This window comes from Erpetoichthys calabaricus, chromosome 11 (genome assembly GCF_900747795.2).
Source record: "Erpetoichthys calabaricus chromosome 11, fErpCal1.3, whole genome shotgun sequence".
Classification (NCBI taxonomy): Eukaryota; Metazoa; Chordata; class Cladistia; order Polypteriformes; family Polypteridae; genus Erpetoichthys; species Erpetoichthys calabaricus.
The window spans coordinates 55,404,907-55,427,938 of NC_041404.2; the positions used below are offsets into that span (position 1 = coordinate 55,404,907).

A 23,032-nucleotide genomic window follows, 5' to 3' on the forward strand; every position below is an offset into this window, starting at 1 on the left:
CCAAGTGCATCATGGGACTTAAGGACATATCCTACTGTGGCAGACACAGAGAATTAAACCTGTTTAGTGTCGAGCAGAGGAGACTGCATGGGGACCTCATTCAGGTTTTCAAAATCCTCCAATGGTCTGATAAAGTGGATCCAGCAGAATTTTTTCAGCTTAAGGGTGAAGCAAACACTCGAGAACATCAGTGGAAATTAAGGGGAAGTGCATTTGAAACTGAAGCCGGGAAGCACCTCTTTACACAAAGAATTGTGGGAATTTACCGAGACGTGGAGTTGAAGCAGAAACCTTGAGAACCTTTAAGAAGAACCTGGATGAGATATTGGGATGGCTTAGCTATTAGCTGAGTAAACGGGCTTGATGGACTGAGTGGTCTCCTCTCATTTGTCAAATTTCTTATGTTCTTATGCCTCCACACAAGACTTTCTACAACAATTCATTGAAATATGCCAATATATGCATATATAATAAACGGGAACTGAGAGTAAACATGCAGTAAAGTGAGCAGGCAGTGTTGCAAAGGAAGAAATCTTAAATACAAGAAATTACCTTCTGACTGCTTCTTCAGCCTCCTTGGTGGCAGGATCTCTGGTTTCTTTATCTTTAATCAAATCTACGCCAATAAAGAGTCCACAGCCCCTATGGATGAAATGTTACAGAGAAAGACTTAAGCAACAAGTAGAACTCTGCACAAAACATACAATGCCTTGCAAAAGTATTCAACCCTCTGGGTGTTTGTCCCGTTCGTTTGCATTACAGTCTTACAAATCCAAATCTTATTGTGTGATATCACCTACTGTTGAATTCTGCTCTGTACTTGTAATATTTCTATTGCACTATTAGATTGTATTGAGGATGACTTGTGTTCTGTTCTGTGTATTGTATTGTATTGTATTGACCCCCCTTCTTTTTGACACCCACTGCACGCCCAACCTACCTGGAATGGGCTCTCTCTCTTTTTTCCCTTTTTTTGGGAATTTTTCTTTGTCTTCTTAGAGAGTCAAGGCTGGGGCGGGGGGCTGTCAAAAGGCAGGGTCTGTTAAAGCCATTGTGGCACTTCTTGTGTGATTTTGGGCTATACAAAAAATAAACTGTATTGTATTGTATTGTAATTAAAATGGATTTTCATCCTGATTTTATGTAACGGATTTAACACCAAATTCCAAATTGTTAAATTGGAATGAAAAGAAAATATCTAAGTGATTATAACAAAAAAACAAAACTGAGTGCATATGTATTCATCCCATTTGCTATGACATCCCTAAATAAGATCTGGTCCAAACAATGAACGTCTGGAGTCACATCATTAGCTGATGAGGGTCCACGTGTCTGCAATTAAAGTGTCACATCATCTGTCACATGATGTCTGTTCTGACTTTACAACACCACTAAGCAAGCAAACCAGTCAGAATATAAAGTTATGGAGTTATAAAGATCAGGGTTAGGTTATAAAAATATATGCCGAACTTTGAATATCCCATAGAGCAACCGTTACATCTATACTAATAAAAGACAAAGCCCTCACTGACTCACTGACTGACTGACTGACTCATCACTAATTCTCCAACTTCCCGTGTAGGTAGAAGGCTGAAATTTGGCAGGCTCATTCCTTACAGCATACTTACAAAAGTTAGGCAGGTTTCATTTCGAAATTCTACGCGTAACAGTCATAACTGGAACCTCTTTTTTGTCCATATACTGTAATAGACTGCAGCTCGCTGGCCGTGGGAGGCGGAGTTGCGTATTGCGTCATCACGCCTCCCACGTAATCACGTGAACTGACTGTGAACGCAGTACGTACAAAACAAGGAAGAGGCCATGGACATCGCAACATCACACAAGAGAGCGGCTCACGTGAACTGACTGAACACAGCAGGAGTGAAACAAAGCACGGTGTAAACCTTAAGTTTAAATCAAATTTATAGAAACGCTCCTGCTGCCGTTTGCAATACCATATTCGCGAGATACAAGTTTAATGAGAAGACACGAGGTATAAACGAGACTTTGGATGACTTTGTAACGGAGTTAAAATTGCTGTAGCGAGAAACTTTGAAGTGCCGGGTCTTAGCTAACATTAAATAAAGCCGTGGACATCGCAACATCACACAAGAGAGCGGCTCACGTGAACTGACTGAACGCAGTACGTCAGAAACAAATCACTGTGTAAACCTAAACTTTAAATTAAGTTCATAGACCTACAAAAGGTTGCCATTGATTTGAGGCAAAATTGCTTTTCTCCTGTACAACTATACATTGCATTCTCAAGAGTGTGCTTGCACGGCTTGGTCATATTACAACCGGACTGCTGAACTGACAACGTGGTATACAAAGAGAACTATAACAATCGTAATATGTATATATATATATATATATATATATATATATATATATGTAGATATGTAAATATATATATGTATATATATGTGTCTGTGTGTATATATATATATATATATATATATATATATATATATATGTGTGTGTATGTATGTATGTATGTATGTGTGTATATATGTATATGTATGTATGTATGTGTATATGTATATATGTATATGTGTGTGTGTGTATGTATGTGTATATATATATGTTGATATGTGTATATATATATGTGGATGTGTATATGTATATATATGTATATGTAGACATGTGTATATGTAGATATGTATATGTATATATATGTTTATGTGTGTCTGTGTGTGTATATCTATACTAATAAAAGGCAAAGCCCTCACTGACTGACTGACTCACTCACTCACTCACTGACTGACTCATCACTAATTCTCCAACTTCCCGTGTAGGTGGAAGGCTGAAATTTGGCAGGCTCATTCCTTACAGCTTACTTACAAAAGTTAGGCAGGTTTCATTTCGAAATTCAAAGCGTAATGGTCATAACTGGAACATATTTTTTGTCCATACACTGTAATGGAGGAGGCGGAGTCACGTATCGCGTCATCACGCCTCCTACGTAATCACGTGAACTAAAAACAAGGAAGAGATTTACAGCACGAGTCACACACGGGAACGAAGGTAAATGACGTTAATTTTTGACTGTCTTTTAATACTGTGTAAGCATACATATTAACACATGTGCAATTAAACGTGTGCATTTACGGGGTGATTCCTCAGGCTTAAAAGCTCACCTTTTATCAAACGCGGGAACAAAGGTAACTGACGTTGTTCACTGTCTTTTAATACTGTGTAACCATACATATTAACACATGTGCAATTAAACGTGTGCATTTACGGGGTGATTTCTCAGGCTTAAAAGCTCGCCTTTTACTAAAAAGGTAAATGCAAAACTATTTTCAATCAGTTTATTGAAACGCTCCTGTTAAGGATTGCAATAACATATTCGCGAGATAAAAGAACGAAGTAGGGGGAAATGGAGGAAGAGCCGCAAACAGCGAAGAGCAAAAAATTAATTAAACAATTGAGAACGGAGCGAGTTAAGCATACAAGCATGTTCATAAGGGAAACAAAGCACGGTGTAAAACGTAAGTTTAAATTAAGTTTATAGAAACGCTCCCGCTGCGGATTGCAATAACATATTCGCCAGATAAAAGTTTAATGAGAAGACACGAGGTATAAACGAACCACACGCCGTGGCGCAACGTTAGGGGCAACAGTTTCAACCATTCTATGATCTGCTTCTCGCAACTGAAAGACGGCACATGGCGGATGTTAGCCGACTTGCTGACGGCAACGTTAGGGGCTTCAACTATGGCACTGACGCCACATCTCAGTGCCAACACTTTGCAGACTGTACTTAAAAGACACGCCCTCCTCACTGGACAGTTAAAAACACCAATCAAACTAACGATGACATCAAGTATTACCCAATCAAAAGTAGGAAAGGAGGCATCTTCATAAAATGCGTGTGGGATGATTTGCATGAGACGCTGCTTTAAAAAAAAAATGATAAAAAAAATACGGGATAAATCCCGTCCAGTATTGATTCAAAACGGGACGCGCAATTTCATTCTCAAACGCGGCACGATTCCGTATTTTAAAGGACGGGTGGCAACCGTACAGTGCCAGGTAACCACCCATACAATCAGATTGTGATTCAGACTAGGAATGCAATGAATGTAATTACCCCGATCTACATACAAGGCGAAAGTCTTGCAACATTCAAAGATGATGGTTTGTGATAAGTACACCATACAACATAAAAGAGCTTATGAAGCCTTGAACCGAAAAAAGCAAGATCTCAGAGATCGTAAAAAAAAAAAAAAGGACGTAATGTCGTTTTACTCGCTGTAGATTTTAGTCAAACATTACCAGTTATTCCACGAGGGAGACCAGCAGATGAACTCAACGCGTGTTTAAAATCCATGCTTCTCCCACGCTCGGTTATATGTCGCGTGTTCTCGGGTTGGTGCACCAAAAAATGTATACATTTAAGCATGTAATGGGCAAACAAAAAATGAGGTATACCCGAAGGCACTGCAGTAGTACTTAATGTAACTTTACTTCTTAAATGTTAATGTTTTACTGTTTAATAATTTATACGCTTCTTATATGTTGTTCAAATTCTTTTATCAAAATACCAGTGACAGCGCAATGCACGATAACATGGAGTGAATACACCATACGCATCCGCCCACGGCTGCCCTGCTGTGCGCAGATAGGAGTTGATTCTACAATAAAATAAAATAAAGATAAAAAGAGTAAAACAATCATCACCCATAAAGCGGATAGTAGACGTGACGTACTATATGTGTACCACATTTCAAGTGTATAGGTGAAACGGTTTGCGAGCTACAGGTCATTTAAAATCCTGGACAGACACACAAATTGCCACGGTAGCAAATTACAGAAGAAGATTTTACTGTTTAATAATTTATATTTATATGAAATGTGCTTCTTATATATTACTTCATATTCTCATATGATAATGATGTTAATGTTTATATTGATTTCTGTGTTATTAAAACTGCATGTATGTGTGTATATGTATATATATATATATATATATATATACTAGCAAAATACCCGCGCTTCGCAGCGGAGAAGTAGTGTGTTAAAGAGGTTTTGAAAAAAAAAGGAAACATTTTAAAAATAACGTAACATGATTGTCAATGTAATTGTGTTGTCATTGTTATAACTGTTGCTGTCTTTTATATATATATACTAGCAAAATACCCGCGCTTCGCAGCGGAGAAGTAGTGTGTTAAAGAGGTTATGAAAAAGTAAAGGAAACATTTTAAAAATGACATATGTATATGTATATATGTATATGTATATGTATATATATATATATATATATATATATATGACAGTAACACTCATAACAATGACAACACAATTACATTGACAATCATGTTACGTTATTTTTAAAATGTTTCCTTTTCTTTTTCATAACCTCTTTAACACACTACTTCTCCGCTGCGAAGCGCGGGTATTTTGCTAGTCTATTATAAAAAATGGAAAGAATATGGCACCACTACTGTATATCCTGACAAGAGAAGCCCACCCACCAGAACTCACAGACCGAGCAAAGAGGGCATTAATCAGAGACGCAACAAAAACACTGAAGGAGCTGCAAAGATCCACAGCGGAGATGGGAGTATGTGTCTGTCCATTGGGCCACTTTAAGTTGTACAGTCAACATAGTGGGGCTTTATGGTGGAGTGGTCAGAATAAAGAAAAAATTTGGGAGTGCTCTCCTCTCGACTTTCTCGTATACTCAGATATGGGGATAGATATTTGAGGAATAAACCGCAAGACAATGATTATATTTTTATATTATGTACATTAAAGAACCACTGGCAACAAATCAAATAGAACAAATAATATTTTGAGCAATTATTATAAATTAATGCTGCTGCACAAATAAAAGGTAAAGTACCACTTCCGATTACCTAAATAGCTCAAAAGGTGATATAAATCTACATTTTGTACCTAATACTTGTATGCAAAGTTTGGTTGACTTAAGTGAAAGTGTACTCAAGTTATCCTGTTTACACACACAGACATAATTCCAAAAAATGGTATTTTCAGACTCAGGGAGGTCTGAGACATCGAGAATCATCAAAATCTCGAAATGTAATTTTTGAAGGATTTCAATACTTTGCAGGTTAGGGCGATAAAGGATAAAGATGGAAACGTACTCACAAGCGAGGAGAGTGTGTTGAGCAGATGGAAAGAGAACTTTGAGAGGCTGATGGATGAAGAGAACGAGAGAGAGACAAGAGGTTGGATGATGTGGAGATAGTGAATCAGGAAGTGCAACGGATTAGCAAGGAGGAAGTAAGGACAGCGATGAAGAGGATGAAAAATGGAAAGGCCGTTGGTCCAGATGACATACCTGTGGAAACATGGAGGTGTTTAGGAGAGATGGCAGTGGATTTTTTAACCAGATTGTTTAATGGAATCTTGGAAAGTGAGATGATGCCTGAGGAGTGGAGAAGAAGTGTACTGGTGCTGATATTTAAGAATAAGGGGGATGTGCAGGACTGTAATAACTACAGGGGGGTAAAATTGATGAGCCACAGCATGAAGGTGTGGGATAGAGTAGTGGAAGCTAGGTTTAGAAGTGAGGTGATGATTGGTGAGCAGCAGTTTGGTTTCATGCCAAGAAAGAACACCACAGATGTGTTGTTTGCTCTGAGGATGTTGATGGAGAAGTTTAGAGAAGGCCAGAAGGAGCTGCATTGCGTCTTTGTGGACCTGGAGAAAGCATATGACAGAGTGCCTTGAGAGGAGCTGTGGTATTGTATGAGGAAGTCGGGAGTGGCAGAGAAGTACGTAAATGTTGTACAGGATATGTATGAGGGAAGTATGACAGTGGTGAGGTCTGCGGTAGGATTGATGGAGGTGGGATTACACCTTTCTTATTTGCAATGGAGATGGACAGGTTGACAGATGAGATTAGACAGGAGTCCCCATGGACTGTGATGTTTGCTGATAACATTGTGATCTGTAGCGATAGTAGGGAGCAGGTTGAGGAGACCCTGGAGAGGTGGAGATATGAGAGGAGAGGGATGAAGGTCAGTAGGACCACCAAGACAGAATACATGTGTGTGAATGAGAGGGAGTTCAGTGGAATGGTGAGGATGCAGAGAGTAGAGTTGGTGAAGGTGGATGAGTTTAAATACTTGGGATCAACAGTACAGAGTAACAGGGATTGTGGAAGAGAAGTGAAAAAGAGAGTGCAGGCAGGGTGGAGTGGGTGGAGAAGAGTGTCAGGAGTGATTTGTGACAGACGGGTATCAGCAAGAGTGAAAGGGAAGGTCTACAGGACAGTAGTGAGACCAGCTATGTTATATGTGCTAGAGATGGTGGCACTGACCAGAAAGCAGGAGACAGAGCTGGAGGTGGCAGAGTTAAAGATGCTAAGATTTGCATTGGGTGTGACGAGGATGGACGGGATTAGGAACGAGTACATTAGAGGGTCAGCTCAAGTTGGACAGTTGGCAGACAAAGTCAGAGAGGCGAGATTGTGTTGGTTTGGACATGTGTAGAGGAGAGATGAGGGGTATACTGGGAGAAGGGTGCTAAGGATAGAGCTGCCAGGCAAGAGGAGAAGAGGAAGGCCTAAGAGAAGGTTTATGGATGTGGTGAGAGAGGACATGAAGGTGATGGGTGTAACAGAGCAAGATGACGAGGACAGAAAGATATGGAAGAAGATGATCCGTTGTGACAACCCCTAACGGGAGCAGCCGAAAGAAGAAGAAGAAGGAGGAGGATTTCAATACTTTCCCTGCACTTTGTATACGAGAAAGTCAGGGAGGTCTAAAGCATTGAGATTCATCAAAATCTCAACATCAAATCTTTGGACGATTATAATACTTTCCCTATACTTCGTATACGAGAAAGTAAAAAAATAAGAAAACATGTTTGGAGTTTGCCCAACAGAATTTGGCGAATTCTCCATTATATTTTCATATTTTGTACATTAATGAACCATCAACAACAGATCAAATTGAATTAATAATGTATTGAGCAATTATTATAAAAGTAAAGTTGAATAAATTGGACTCTGCTTCTGTATGAATAAAAGGTAAAGTACCATTTCAGTTAATGGAAATAGCCCAAAAGTTGTTAGGAATCTACGTTTTGTACCTAATACTTGTATGCAAAATTTGGTTGACCTAAGTGAAAGTGTACTCAAGTTATCGCGTTTACACAAACACACATATACACACACAGACATCATTCCAAAAAATGGTATTTTTGGACTCCGGGATGTCTAAAATGTCGAGATTCATCAAATTTTCGAAATGTAATTTTTGGAGGATTCCAATACTTTCCCTACACTTTGTATATGAGAAAGTCAGGGAGGTCTATAATGTTGAGGTTCATCAAAATCTCGACATCAAATCTTGCTTTCCATATACTTTGTATATGAGAAAGTAAAAAATAAGAAAGCATGTTTGGAGTTTGCCCAACAGAAGAAGATTCTCTGGTCAGATGAGACTAAATTTGAACTTTTTGGCTATCATGAGAAACGCCATGTGTGGTGCAAACCCATCACCCTGAGCACACCATTCCCACCGTGAAGTGTGGTGGTGGTAGCATAATGCTGTGGGCAGACAGGAAAACAGGATTTAAGGAAAGGTGGATGGCACTAAATACGGGGCAACTCTTGAGGAAAACCTGTTTAAATCTGCCAGAGATCCGAGACTGGGATGAAGGTTCACGTTCCAGCAGGACAATGAATGACCCTAAACAGACTGCTAAACCTGCACTGGAGTGGTTTAAAGGAAAACACTGAAATGTCAAACCCCAGACCTCAATCCAATGGACAATCTGTGGCAAGCCTTGAAGATTGCTGGACACCAAAGCAACCCATCAGACTTGAAGGAGTTGAGGAATGGGCAACATGTGCTAAACAAATGGAGACTTTCAACCAGACACTTGCAACTATTAACTTTTGGTCAGGGGGGATGAATACTTATGCACACTCTGGATTTTTTTCTGTCTTAATGTATGTTTGTGTCACAATAAGAAATATTTTGTTCCTTCATTTTGTTTAAGTCAAATAGTTCTAACCCCCAACTACCCCCCACCAAAAAAAAATTCCAGGTTGTAATGGGACAAAACAGGAAGAAACACTTTTGCAAGATACTGTAACATCTTATCAATGTACTGTACACAGCTGGGCAACATTTATATGGAAGTATGGTGCCACCTTGTGGCCTCCATCATGGGACACAGCTAAAATTGGAATCAGAATCACTTTAATGTTAGCATGTGAAACATTCCAGGGTTGACTTTGGTTAGCTGCAAAAACATTTGGAATACAAGACAATACCAACTCAAGACAGCACAATTTCAACCCACTATTAGCCTGGCACTGTACAAACAACTATACAAATACAAGTTTCCTGAACAAAAACACTTATATACTTTAATTGTACCGTAAATAAATAGAAAAAATATACGAAACAATATAGATATCAAATAGTACAAGTGGAGCAAGTATGAAGTATTTACAAACAGACAAACAGCACACAGTTACCACTTATATGTTGTAAACACAGTTAGGAGTAACCCTGTGTAAGTTTACTTAGGATCTGAATACCTTGAAGAAAGACGCTGTAGAGATAATAATAATAATAATAATAATTCATTACATTTATATAGCGCTTTTCTCAGTACTCAAAGCGCTAGCCACACAGGGAGGAACCGAACCCACAATCCTCCGCAGTCTCCTTACTGCAAAGCAGCAGCAGCACTACCACTGCGCCACCTGTGAGGATGGCGTGTAGTTTGGGTCAGCAACAGACCTGCACCTTCTCTGTGATGGCAATTTAACATTGTCGCTGGGGGATTTTTACTCTCCCCAGATGCTACATGGCAGCAACCCTCCATGAAGGTGCCCATTCGGGAACAAGCAGGGAATGCTGGGAGATGCAGTTCGGCAATACAATACTGCTGGGGACCATGGGTGCCTCAAGGGGATGCTGTAGGGAGTTGTGCTCCCCAATTTATGGGACTTCCGTGTGACCCGGAAGTACTCCTGGGTCTATAATAAAAGGGACCACACAGTCCCTTATCCAAGTGAGTTGGAGCTGGGAGGAGGGAAAATGTATCTAGTTATACTTGTGCGACTTTGTGGAGGAATTGTTTAATAAGCCTTCCATTATTTGAACCCAGGGCTTGGTGCGATCGTGTTTAGGGATTTGGGCTTCGCTGATGCCCTTGGTTTCCATCACAATGTACAGATGGCTGCTGGGGTGCATGGAGTCAGCTGCAATGCCTTTTCCAGCATGGTGGAGCACCGGGCCATAAGGCAAAAGTGAGAACTAAGTGGCTCAGGGAACAAAACATCGACACTTTGGGTCCATGGCCAGGAAACTCCCCAGACCTTAATCTCATTGAGAACTTGGGGTCAAACAAAAACCCACCAATTCTGACAAACTGCAAGAATGGGCTGCTGCCATCAGTCAGGATTGGGCCCAGAAGTTGATTGACAGACAGCCTGCCAGGGCGAATTGCAGGGGTCTTGAAAAAGAAAGAAGGGCCAACACTGCAAATATGGACTGTGCATAACATTGTCAATAACAGCCTTTGAAACTTCTGACTTGCTTGTAATTCTACTTCGGTACACCAGAGAAACATCTGACACAAAGATCTAAAAACACTGAAGCAGCAAACTTTGTGAAATTTAATATTTGGGTCATTCTCAAAACTTTTGGTCATGACTATATTTTTTTTAATAATGCAGAGACAATACTACTACTACTACTACAATAATAATAATAATAATATTACATTGCATGTATATAGTAGGGCGGCACGGTGGCGCAGTGGGTAGCGCTGCTGCCTCGCAGTTGGGAGATCTGGGGACCTGGGTTCGCTTCCCGGGTCCTCCCTGCGTGGAGTTTGCATGTTCTCCCCGTGTCTGCGTGGGTTTCCTCCGGGCGCTCCGGTTTCCTCCCACAGTCCAAAGACATGCTGGTTAGGTGGATTGGCGATTCTAAATTGGCCCTAGTGTGTGCTTGGTGTGTGGGTGTGTTTGTGTGTGTCCTGCGGTGGGTTGGCACCCTGCCCAGGATTGTTTCCTGCCTTGTGCCCTGTGTTGGCTGGGATTGGCTCCAGCAGACCCCCGTGACCCTGTGTTCGGATTCAGCGGGTTGGAAAATGGATGGATGGATAGATGTATATAGTAGGGACGTGCAGTCAGGGGAGGCAGCCTATCATCATGAAAAGTAAAAAAAAAAAAAAACTAATTTTGATAACGTAAAATAAATTTGTCACTGGTCTTTGCTATAAATTCCTTTTCTGTATGGTTCCAATAATTTTGGTAATTTTTATAGTCAAAATCGGTGAATTGGCGCATTTTTTGTTCAAATACAGGGGAGAAACGCGAAGTGTGGCGGACTGCGCTGACCCTCACACACGGGGGTGATGCCTGCAATTGGCGTGTGCCTGTCGCCGTCTGTCTATGTGTTGTCAATATAATGTCTGCAGACACGTTTATTATACACACTGACTTTCTAATGTCTTTAATTATGTGTGTGACATATCTAGTCTTGTTGATCGGACATAAAACCGCAGTGAAAAGGCACAATGTGAGGGAGGCAGACAGTACCGGGCCGCCCTGAAGGGGGCGCATGTGAGCCCGACAGGTGCTCGTTGCTGCTGTTCTTCTCCTCAGAGGCGCCGATAAGTTAGCGACATCAGAAAGTCAAGTGCACTGCAGCGGGCCGTTTATTTTTTATATTTTGTTCCGACTGACTGCCAAAATGGATGATTAAGACTTTTAAAACTAAAGGAAAACAAGGAGGATTTTTACAAGAAAGTGACGGAGATTTTCGTGGAGAAGGATAGGCGCCTGGACTTCATTTACAAATAAAGGTAAAGACCATAAACGGTTTTCCAATTTTATAAAAAATGGGATCAGACTAATTACAAAACAATAAAATATTTAAAAACTAAAATCTGACCTTAAGTAAAATATTTGTTTGTTTTTGTTTTGTTATCCTTTTATTGAACAGTCTGTATTAAAATTGATTAAAGCATCAGAATAAAAAGCTTTAAAAACAACTAAATATTTCAATTTAGGTCAAAATTGAAATCAGTTTTTTTTTGTACAGCTCTCTATACTTTCATTTGTAGTTTATGAGTGTGAATTGTGGAATTGCAACGGCGAATTTTGAACACATGGAGGGCGAGGAGCAAATGTCGCCGCTCTAAACGTAACGCTCTTTCTTATCCAGATATGCACCTTACCTACTGCATGTGTGTAAAGACTTCTGATGAGATATGAAAATTAACCAGAAGTCAATGTGCATGCTGCCAAATGAATAGTGAATATGCGACTCTTTTGGGTTCATATACAGTATAATTGTAAATCTCACTCTGAAGGACTCACCAGCCATGAAGCTCACCGCACGTCACTGCTATATAATAACACTTTACATAGACAGTTGGGAGCTACTTCAACAACCACCAACTAATACATTTTAACAAATTTAAAAATACTGCTTTTACTTTGAACTAATTGAATGTCGAGTGTTTTCTTGATGTAGAGGAAACGGAATTTAAATAATTTTAGCAAACGGCAGCAACATAAAACGTGAAAAATATGAAGTTGTCAGTACTTCCTGAATCCACCGAACATACAGGGAAGCATGCCGCCACCTAGTGGTCTTCACCACGTAACACAGCTAATATCTTGTATTCAGACTCTTGGCTGACGCTCCAATTTAAAGAAAAACAAATTATTCAATAAAACTTTGTTCTCTGCAATATTTCAAAGCAGTTAGAGTGAAAATTAGGTTCTGTTCTTTTTGTGATATTGTCTTGCTGTTTACATAAAAACTTCTGAGGTCGAAAATAATTGCCTAATGAGGACACAGTTGCATCGACCAGTGATTTTTTTTTTGTTCTTTATTTTGCCTTATACAATTTCTTGTATTAGGAATTTGTTAGTTTTTGCATACCCCTTGGGGTCTGGGCGCAGGGTCAGCCATTGTATAGCAGCCCTGGAGCAACTACAGGTTAAGGGTCTTAGGGCCCAGCAGAGTAAGATCTCTTTTGGCAGTGATGGGGATTCGAACCAGCAACCTTCTGGATACCAGCACAGATCCTTAGCCTCAGAGCCACCTCCTCTTCTTCTTCTTTTGGCTGCTCCAGTTAGGGGTTGCCACAGCAGATCATCTTCTTCCATATCTTTCTGTCCTCTGCATCTTGCTCTGTCACACCCATCACCTGCATGTCTTCTCTCACCACATCCATAAACCTTCTCTTAGGCCTTCCTCTTTTCCTCTTCCCTGGCAGCTCTATCCTTAGCACCCTTCTCCTAATATACCCCTCATCTCTCCTCTGCACATGTCCAAACCAACGCCATTTCGCCTCTCCGACTTTGTCTCCCAACCATCCAACTTGAGCCGACCCTGATTTTCAAGATCAAAACAAACAAACACGATGAAGGGGTCATCATTATAGGCTGTGAACTTCATCTTGCTGTCGCCTACAAGCCTGTTATTGACAGCAGCAGCTCTCTGTTATCCAAGACACTATGCATCCATCCATTCATTTTCCAACCCGCTGAATCCAAACACAGGGTCACGGGGGTCTGCTGGAGCCAATCCCAGCCAACACAGGGCACAAGGCAGGAAACAATCCTGGGCAGGGTGCCAACCCACCGCAGAACACACCCACACACCAAGCACACACTAGGGCCAAATTAGGATCGCCAATCCACCTAATCTGCATGTCTTTGGACTGTGGGAGGAAACCGGAGCACCCGGAGGAAACCCACGCAGACACGGGGAGAACATGCAAACTCCACGCAGGGAGGACCTGGGAAGCAAACCCGGGTCCTCCTTACTGCGAGGCAGCAGCACTACCACTGCGCCACCGTGCTGCCCTCCAAGACACTAGTTTTCATTTTTTTTCTTGTTTCCATTTTATTTATTTATTTTGGTGCTTCTGTAAAATTTTAATTTCCCTTTGATGACAAATAAAGTATAATCAATCAATCAACCAAAAGGGGAGAGGTAAAAATGACTATTCTAGAAAAATTGACTGTTATATACAGTACATGTTAAAATTATGATGAGCCATTTTCTAATAAAAGAAAATAAAAAAATGCAAAACTGAGAAATCCATCTTTGACACACATCCGCTCCTTTTAGTGCGTAGACATTTAGTTTTGTCATTTCAGCCTCAAGTCTATTATGGTAAGCAGTTTTTCACATTTTGCAGATTTAATATTTCGCCCACACTTCCTTCCAAAAATTGCTCTAAAAGCTGCTGGTTTGTCAGGGACTGAGGCTGTGTGGTTATCCTGAATTCCTGCCATGGATTTTAAGTGGGATTGAAGTCAGGACTTTAACTGGGCCACTCAAGCAGTTTCATCTTCTTTGTTTTAAGTCACCCAAACAGTCTCTTTGGTGACCTTGTGAGCTTCTTTGGAGTTTAATTTGCAGAATGTACCATCTTTTTCCTCAAGTATGTCTCCTCTGTTTTTCTCTATCCATTTCACAATCTCTTTTGAAAACAACAACAACCATTTATTTCTCGTATAGCCCAAAATCACACAAGGAATGCCGCAATGGGCTTTGACAGCCCCCAGGGGGCTTGACTCTCTAAGAAGACAAGAACAAAAATCAGCAAAACATCCTTGTTGGGGAAAAAAAAATGGAAGAAATCTTGGGTAGGGCAATTCAGAGACAGAGACCCCCCCCCCTTCCAGGTAGGTTGGGCATGCAATGGGTGTCAAAAAATGAGATAAATACAACGCACAAAACAGGAGCCACTGATCATCTTCACAGACCTAGATGGCTAATCTATCATGGCTGCCTCAGAGATACAATACAATTCCTGCTGAAGAAATGCAACACATAGCCGGGCACTGGCACCACCATATTCTATAGTGGAGGTGGCGCTCTTTTCTTATATAGTGGATTCAGAACGTCTTCAGACCACTTCACTTTCTGCACACTTTATTGTGTTTTAGATGTCATTTTAAAGGTATAAATTTGTCATTTTTGTCCACCAATCTACAGTCAATAACCCATCATAACAAAATGAAGAGATGTTTTCCAACAGGTTTGCAAATTTATTTAAGAATTAAAAACTGAAATCTCTCATTCATAGAAGTTTGCAGACCCTTAATTCAAGAATTTGTAGAAGGTCCTCAGGCAGCGATTCCAGCTTGAAGTCTTCTTGGTAAGTCTCTACAAGTTTGCACACCTGGATTTGGGCACTAGATCCCATTCCTCCTGGAAGATCCTCTCGAGTTCTGTGAAATGCCACTATCTCCAGGTCTCTCTGCACGTGTTCTGCGGGGTTTAAGTCTGGGCCACTCAAGGACACTCGGAGATTTGTCTCAAATCCACTCCAGCGTTGTCTTGGGCTCTATGCTTCAGGTCATTGTCCTGCTAAAAGGTGAACCGTCACCTCAGTCGGAGGTCACGTGCATTCTGGAGCAGGTTTTCTTCAAGGATGTCTTTGTATTGGGCTGGAATCACTCATTCCTCAATTCCAACTAGTCTTCCTGTCCCCCACAACCATGCTTCACCACAAGGTTGTGATAGGTGAGGACAATCTGTAGGGGTTAGACAGGTGATGAGCAGTACCTGGTCTTTGACACACATACTGCTTGGAGTTCTTCCCAAAGAGTTCAATGTTTGTCTCATCCGACCAGAGGATCTTTTTCCTAATGCTCACCGAGTCCTCTATAATGTCATTATGCTGTGATGGACGGCCAGCAGCTCAACCCGGGCAACACACCCAGGACGCTAGATGGCGACTTCCCTGCACCTTAGCGGTGCCCCGGATTCCCGCAGGGCACTAATGGGAGATGGAGTTTGGCTTCACAGCCCTACTGGGTACCGTGGGTGCTGCCAGGTGATGCTGCAGGGAGACACAGGGATTTTTGTTTCCCATATAGCCCGGAAGTCATGGGGACGGAAGGACAGAAGCACATCCAGGCTGAAGAAAATACAATTCTCCATCTGACCCGGAAGTGCTGATGAATCACATGCACGGAAGGACAGAAGCACTTCTGGGTCAAGGACTATAAAAAGGACCGGTGGAGACCCAGCAGGGAGCCGGAGTTGGGAGGGAGTGTGACGGAGCTGCTGGGAGAAGAAAAGGAGAGAATTGTTGTATTGATTTATTGTGTATGTGGTGGATGTGGTGCTTTGGAGGCACAATTGATACGAAAAGAATTAAAATTCATCTTAGTGCTTTTTAACTTGTGTCCAGAGCATCTGTCTGTGGGGTTTCACGGGGCAACAGCGCCCTCTAACGTCCACAATGCCTTTTACTCCATTTTTTGACAGCCACTGCACACCCTGCCTGCCTGGAAACGGGTGAGTTGCTTTTCCCAAGATTTCGTCCATTTCCCCCCCCCCCCCCCCCATACAATATATTTCTTGGGAGTTTATTTTTTTTCTTGTCTACTTTGAGAGTCATGTCTGGGGGGACAAGGCTAACAGGGCCTGTTAAAACCAGTTGAGGCATTCCTTGTGTAATTTTGGGATACACAAGAAATAAATTGTTGTATTCTCCAGTCAGAAAAAGATGAAACCGCCCTGCCCACAGTGTGACTCGGGGCACTGACACCACTCCATCCTAGGAGTTAGCGCTCCCTGCTGCACACATTGGCCCTGCAATTAACTTGCACCTCACCCAGGGCTGCCTCGTGCCTTGTGCACAATGATGCTAGAAAGGGCACCAATTCCCTCCTGCAACCTTTACGTGAAATGTTTATTTTTTTTATTCACTGTAATTTTAACTCAGTTGTCCTGATTAATTTTTTTATAACAATGGGGTTGAGATATGAATATTCACAGCTAGAATTAGGGAGGCACGATGGCACAATGGTAGCGCTGCTGCCTCACAGTAAGGAGATGCAAACTCCCTGTGTGGAGTCCGGATGTTCTTCCACAATCCAAAGACATGCAGGTTAGGTGGATTTGCAACATTAACATTGGCCCTAGTGAGTGTTTGGTATGTGAGTGTGTGTGTGTGTGTGTGTTTGACCTGCGATGGACTGATGCCCTCTCCTGTCTTGTGCCCTATGCTGACTGTGACAGGCTCCAGCAGACCCCCACGACCCTGCTCAGTACTAAGTGGGTTAGAAAATGACTGACAATTAAAATTAGTTCATAAATTTCAATTATATCATGGAAAAAGATTTTTTTTGTTTTGAGTTAAGCAAATACTAGTAAGCAAAATAACAAATTTCTTAGCTGTAAGGATGTGTACTGCAGTATGTTGTTTAGTATCTTTATATATAATCTTCATTTGGATCTTGATCTTTGTTTGTCCGCGAATTCCACGCATGTGTAGACCACCTTCCAGTTTAGTACGTTGTTGTTACTCACAGATGTCAACAATGTGCCGGAATAACGAAAGGGGTGGTGGACAGTGTTACGCTGGTTAGCTCCTGAGGCCTGGTTAGAGAATGAGATTGCCGAAGATAAAAGGCATGTGCCTACATAACATATAAATGAAAGAAAGACAGTGGGTAAAATGAATGACAACATAACAGCACGTTCCGGAAATAATTATTGTTACGTTGTAGCCGGCGAGTGCTGCGCGTCTCACAGTTGTACCGTGGCTTGCTCACATGTCAGTGAAGTGATCCCTATTTATGCTTTAAAGAGCCTGGATACCTATGTGTCCCCCTTTTATAACCATTGCTCCGTGTATATTGCCTTACTCTTTGGATTGCCACAAAGCAACCTGCGAGATTGGAGAAAGGTTGAGAAGAGATCGTGAGAGGAAACGACAGCGTCGTGAAAACGAGACGGACTGTGAACGGAGAGAAGCAGAAATGCTCCTCCACCACCACATAATTACTATTCAGACAGTGATTCCGAGTAGGCCGTTCCTATCGAATCAATGTCCGACGGTTTTGTTTTGTAATTTTGTTTCCCTTACAAAAAATCATAATGCTGTGCGACAAAGGGCCAAGTTCATGACTGGTAGCCGCGTTTAAACAGGGAGCCCTTCACAGACAACTTTAACATGCGCAACGTAGTTGGGCGCACATGGCTAGTATATATATATAATCTTCATTTGGATCTTGATCTTTGTTTGTCCGCAAATTCATGTTCCCCTGACACTGCCTTGGTTGTTACTTTTCTTTACAAACACTGTCGATACCACTCTTTGTGTTTAGATCTGGCGTCGACACCTGCTTCGTTGTCGAGACTGTGGTTTTTTCTGTTTCTATCGACCGTCATTGGCAGCACTTCGTCCAAATCGAATGTTCACCCACTTCTTGGAGTCGGCAGTCACAGTATATAAGTCGGACACACTTCTGTGATTTTCCATCAGTCGGCGTTAGGAGTTCAAGAAAGAAACATTGGTTCTTCCTTACTCTTTGGATTGCCACAAAGAAACCTGCGAGATTGGAGAAAGGTTGAGAAGAGATCGTGAGAGGAAACGACAGCGTCATGAAAACGAGACGGACTGTGAACGGAGAGAAGCAGAAATGCTCCTCCACCACCACATAATTACTATTCAGACAGTGATTCCGAGTAGGCCGTTTCTATTGAATCAATGTCCAACGGTTTTGTTTTGTAATTTTGTTTCCCTTATAAAAAATCATAATGCTGTGCGACGAAGGGCCCAGTTCACGACTGGTAGCCGCGTTTAAACAGGGAGCCCTTCACAGACAACTTTAACACGCGCAACGTAGTTGGGCGCATATGGCTAGTTGCAAAAAATAATTTTCTTACAGTCAACTCACAAAGTATTCAGACCCTGTCACTCTCTTTACCTTTTATTGTGTCGTAGATTTAGTTTTAAATGGATAAACATCCCAAAATACATCTATCTATTTACAATTAAATGACGTAACACCTCATATATATGGCACATTGGAAATAGTTCACTTTTATATGCGCATATAAAAATAATAATGTAAAAAATGTAAGATGTGAACACAACACGGAGGGTTTTTAAAGTTTTGCTTTGTCTTTGTAAATTCTTCCATTATTAAATCATCAGTCAGTCATTTTCTAACCCGCTTAGTACTGAACAGGGTCGTGGAGGTCTGCTGATGCCCGTCACAGCCAGCATAGGCCGCAAGGCAGGAACAAACCCTGGAGAGGGCGCCAGTCCATTCAAGTCGAACAAACACACACACATCCCCTCCAATCACACACTAGGGCCAATTTAGTATCGCCAATCCACCTAACCTGCATGTCTTTGGGAGGAAATCCATACAAACACAAGGAGAACATGCAAACTCCACACAGGGAGGACCTGGGACGTGAACCCCGGTCTCTTTACTGAGAGGCAGCAGCGCTACCATTGTGGCACTGTATATTTCTAATGTAGTAACAACTGGTATGAAATGTTTACATAAGAATAATGATAATCCTCTTTAATAAAATCCCTGTGTGCGTGTGTGAGTGTCTTCTGGTGAAGTGCGCATGCGCGGGGCACGGTGCGATGAGCGATATTACTGTCAGAGAAAGTTAAAAGCATATTACTGACGCGCACGCCTGTATTACCGCCAGAGAAAATTAAAGGTATATTACGGACGTACAAGACAGTATTACTGTCACAGAAAATTAAAGACACACAATACACGGCGGCAGCCCATGAAGAACGGTCAGCTCAGCAAGTAAACATCAACAAAAGAAAGGCTGAAAGAAAGAAAAATACAACCAACAAAAAGAATGAGGTTAAAGTCCCTTGCCATTTAATATAGACTGTTCCTACTAATGTTTATGCACTACTGTTCTAGCGCCCGTTATCGTAACGGGCTAAATGACTAGTAATAATAATAATAATCTTAAATAAGACAAAACATCCATCCATTATCCAACCCGCTATATCCTAACTACAAGGTCACGGGGGTCTGCTGGAGCCATTCTTTCATAAATTTCTTTTTTCTTGTAATAGTGCACAATAGATCCCTGACACTTGACATACTGTTTTGGAGTGGTGAATCAGGATACACAAGCACTGTCACCGTACTGCACAAATATCTGACAGAATGAAGGAAATGTGAAATACCTGACATCGCCGATGACTGGATGCTTCTCTTTTAAGTCATTCATTAGTTTCATGAAGAAGTCGCCAACTTTAGTTGCATTTTCCTGCAGTTGTTCGTTTTCAATGACGTCTAACACAGCCAAACCAATGGCACACGACACAGGGTTGCCTCCAAACTGAAGAGGAACAGAAAAAGAGAAAAAAAAATGAATAAAGCCACGTCTTAGCAAAACGTTATACAACTACTGAGCTTGAAAACCATGAAGTGTTTAATTCAGGGCAGATGCAGCATGGACATCCTATTAATCCCCAGAATTCATATTAATATCAGATTAGCGCTTGTTCCTTAAAATTGAATTCTGCTACGTTTGGCTTTGAATTAATTCATGATCAAAGAAAGAAAAATCTATCAGATTTATTAAAAAAATTAATGCAACCACCTTGACGGGACGGGACTTTCCCTTTGTAAAAAGCTGTGAGTACAGCAGGAAATTACAGCAGGTCAGTGTTTTATTATGAGGAATGAAATGGAAGAGTCATATCTTGTTGAAATAAAATGATGCTGGTTTTCCCCAAAAGTGCTGCATTTTGAGCACAAACGGGGGAAAGAATGAAAAAAAAAATTTTTTCTAGAGCAAATCCTAACTCAGCTATTTTTCTAAAAATCACTAATAATAAAAATAATAATGCATTTTATTTATAGGGCACTTTATATTAGCAGTAAATCTCAAAGTGCTACATAAAATTGTGAATTTCCCCTTGGGATTAATAAAGTATCTATCTATCTATCTATTATATAGTGCCTGTCATATCTATCTATCTATTATATAGTGCCTGTCATATCTATCTATCTATCTATCTATCTATCTATCTATCTATCTATCTATCTATCTATCTATCTATCTATCTATCTATCTATCTATCTATCTATTATATAGTGCCTGTCATATCTATCTATCTATTATATAGTGCCTGTCATATCTATCTATCTATCTATCTATCTATCTATCTATCTATCTATCTATCTATCTATCTATCTATTATATAGTGCCTGTCATATCTATCTATCTATCTATCTATCTATCTATCTATCTATCTATCTATCTATCTATCTATCTATCTATCTATCTATCTATCTATCTATCTAAAAAGTTTAAACAAAGGCAAAGCAAGATAAAAGCAGAGATAAAACAATAATTATAGCACTCTTGTTAATAAGCTTTCCTAAATAGAAATGTCTTTAGCTGTGTTTTAAAACAGCCCACAATCTGCTGTGTTCTCAGGCTCTTTGGTAGGCCATTCCAGAGCTGTGGAGCAGCGGCTGCTTCGGCTCGGTCACCCATTGTATGAAGTTTGGTCACAGGGGGGCGAAGGCGATAGGTATTTGCAAAACAGAGGTTTCTTGTAGTGGATTGTAGTATAAGGAGTTCTTTAAGATACACTGGTGAGTAAACCAACAGAGTTTGTATTTGATACGGAGGTGAAGAGGGAGCCAATGAAGTGACCGAAGGACTGGTGAAATGTGTTCATATTTCCTGCACCCCATCAGGATTCTTGCAGCACTATTTTGAATTTGTCGTAGCTTTTGAAGGCTCTTGTTGGGTATCCCGATGAGAAGTGCATTACAATAGTCCAGTCTGGAGGAGACAAAGGCATGAACCGGCTTTTCAGCATCACGGAGGGAGAGTTAGGGATGGGGTTTGGCTATGTTTCAGAGATGAAGGAATACAGTTTTAGAAAGGTGATGGAAATGTGTATCAAATGACAAATGGGAGTCTAACTTGACACACAGACTTGTAACAGAAGGGGAGAGGTTAATGGTATGGTCAGAAAAGGAAATACAATATACAGAGGAACGAAGTTGATGGGGGGGGGGGTGCCAATTAAAAGAGCTTCAGTGTTGGTGCTGTTCAGCTTGAGGAAATTCCTGGACATCCAGGCCTCAATCTCCTCCAAGCAAAACGAAAGAGTTGATGGAGGTGCAAGAGAAGTCGAATCCAGTCTCACATAGAGCTGCGTATCATCGGCATAGCAGTGGAATGAAACTACATTCTTGTGGATGATGTGACCTAGGGGTAGTATATAGATATTAAAGAGGGTCAGCCCAAGCACTGATCCTTGTGGGACTCCACAGGTGACAGTGTGGGTATGAGATTTAGCATCCCCCAAGGCCACATACTCAGTCCTGTCAGTAAGATAGGACTCGAACCACTCCAAAGCAATGTCAGAAAGTCCAATTATATAGTGAAGATGATGAAGGAGAATATTATGATCTACCGTATCAAATGCAGCTGTAAGGTCCAGGAGGATAAGGAGTGATGAAGAGCCCTGGTCACAAGCCATCAGGAGGTCATTGGTCAATGGCTTCTGCCATATTTTTAAGGACCGATTGAAAAAGTAATGAGACTGTTCCTGTTTCACTTTCAGGGAGGTGCACATGGGAAACTGTGAATGTCATACACTGATGTATGTTAGCTTGCAGTTGGATCACCATATTCTTCAGCATTTAGTCACAGCGAATGGAGGAAGCACCTCATATGTGTTATCATAGCGGATGAAGAAGATGTTCCTGTGAGAATACGGCAGAAGTGTGTGGTTGAATTTTTTTCATTAAGCTTGGGAAGAGCAGTAATGAAACTCTTGAAATGTTATGGCAAGCGTGCGGTGATGAATCGATTAGCTGTGCTGATGTATTTTGGTGGTGGAAGCAGTTTAAGGTCAGCAGCATTGCCAAGGCTAACAAACTGTTGCAAGAAGACAGAAGGCTTAGACGTCATAATCGAGGTTAAGAATTCTCTCTGACATTTGAACAGTGTTCTTGTGAAAACATTTTTTTTAATCTGTTACTTAATCTAATGTTATTTGTAGTGATGACCGAAAAAAAATGTAAGCTCATGTTATATTGAAAACAAAGATAAAGTTCCTGACACAAAAGATATCAATGAGGACCAAGGCTGAACAACAGCAAGCAATATGAACAGGTCCATGAAAAAATACCAAGTTACTTGTGTTGTGTAATATAACTGTATTGTTGCTAAAATATGGTAAATCACTCCTGGAAAATTAGAACAAACCACGAGTGCAGGATAGTTTTTGAGTTTCTAAACTG

The 23,032-nt window shown here is 41.0% G+C and overlaps 1 protein-coding gene across 1 annotated transcript in view; it reads right to left on the minus strand.

Annotated features, from left to right (window-relative positions):
- The window catches only part of phykpl (5-phosphohydroxy-L-lysine phospho-lyase), a 106,199-nt gene that overhangs the window by 21,916 nt on the left and 61,251 nt on the right, over positions 1-23,032 (minus strand). The window contains exons 9-10 of the mRNA XM_028813100.2: positions 19,945-20,099; positions 553-642 (exon numbers count right to left, since the gene is read on the minus strand). Of these exons, the coding sequence (XP_028668933.2) occupies positions 553-642; positions 19,945-20,099 (245 nt within the window). The remainder of the gene's footprint in view (positions 1-552; positions 643-19,944; positions 20,100-23,032) is intronic.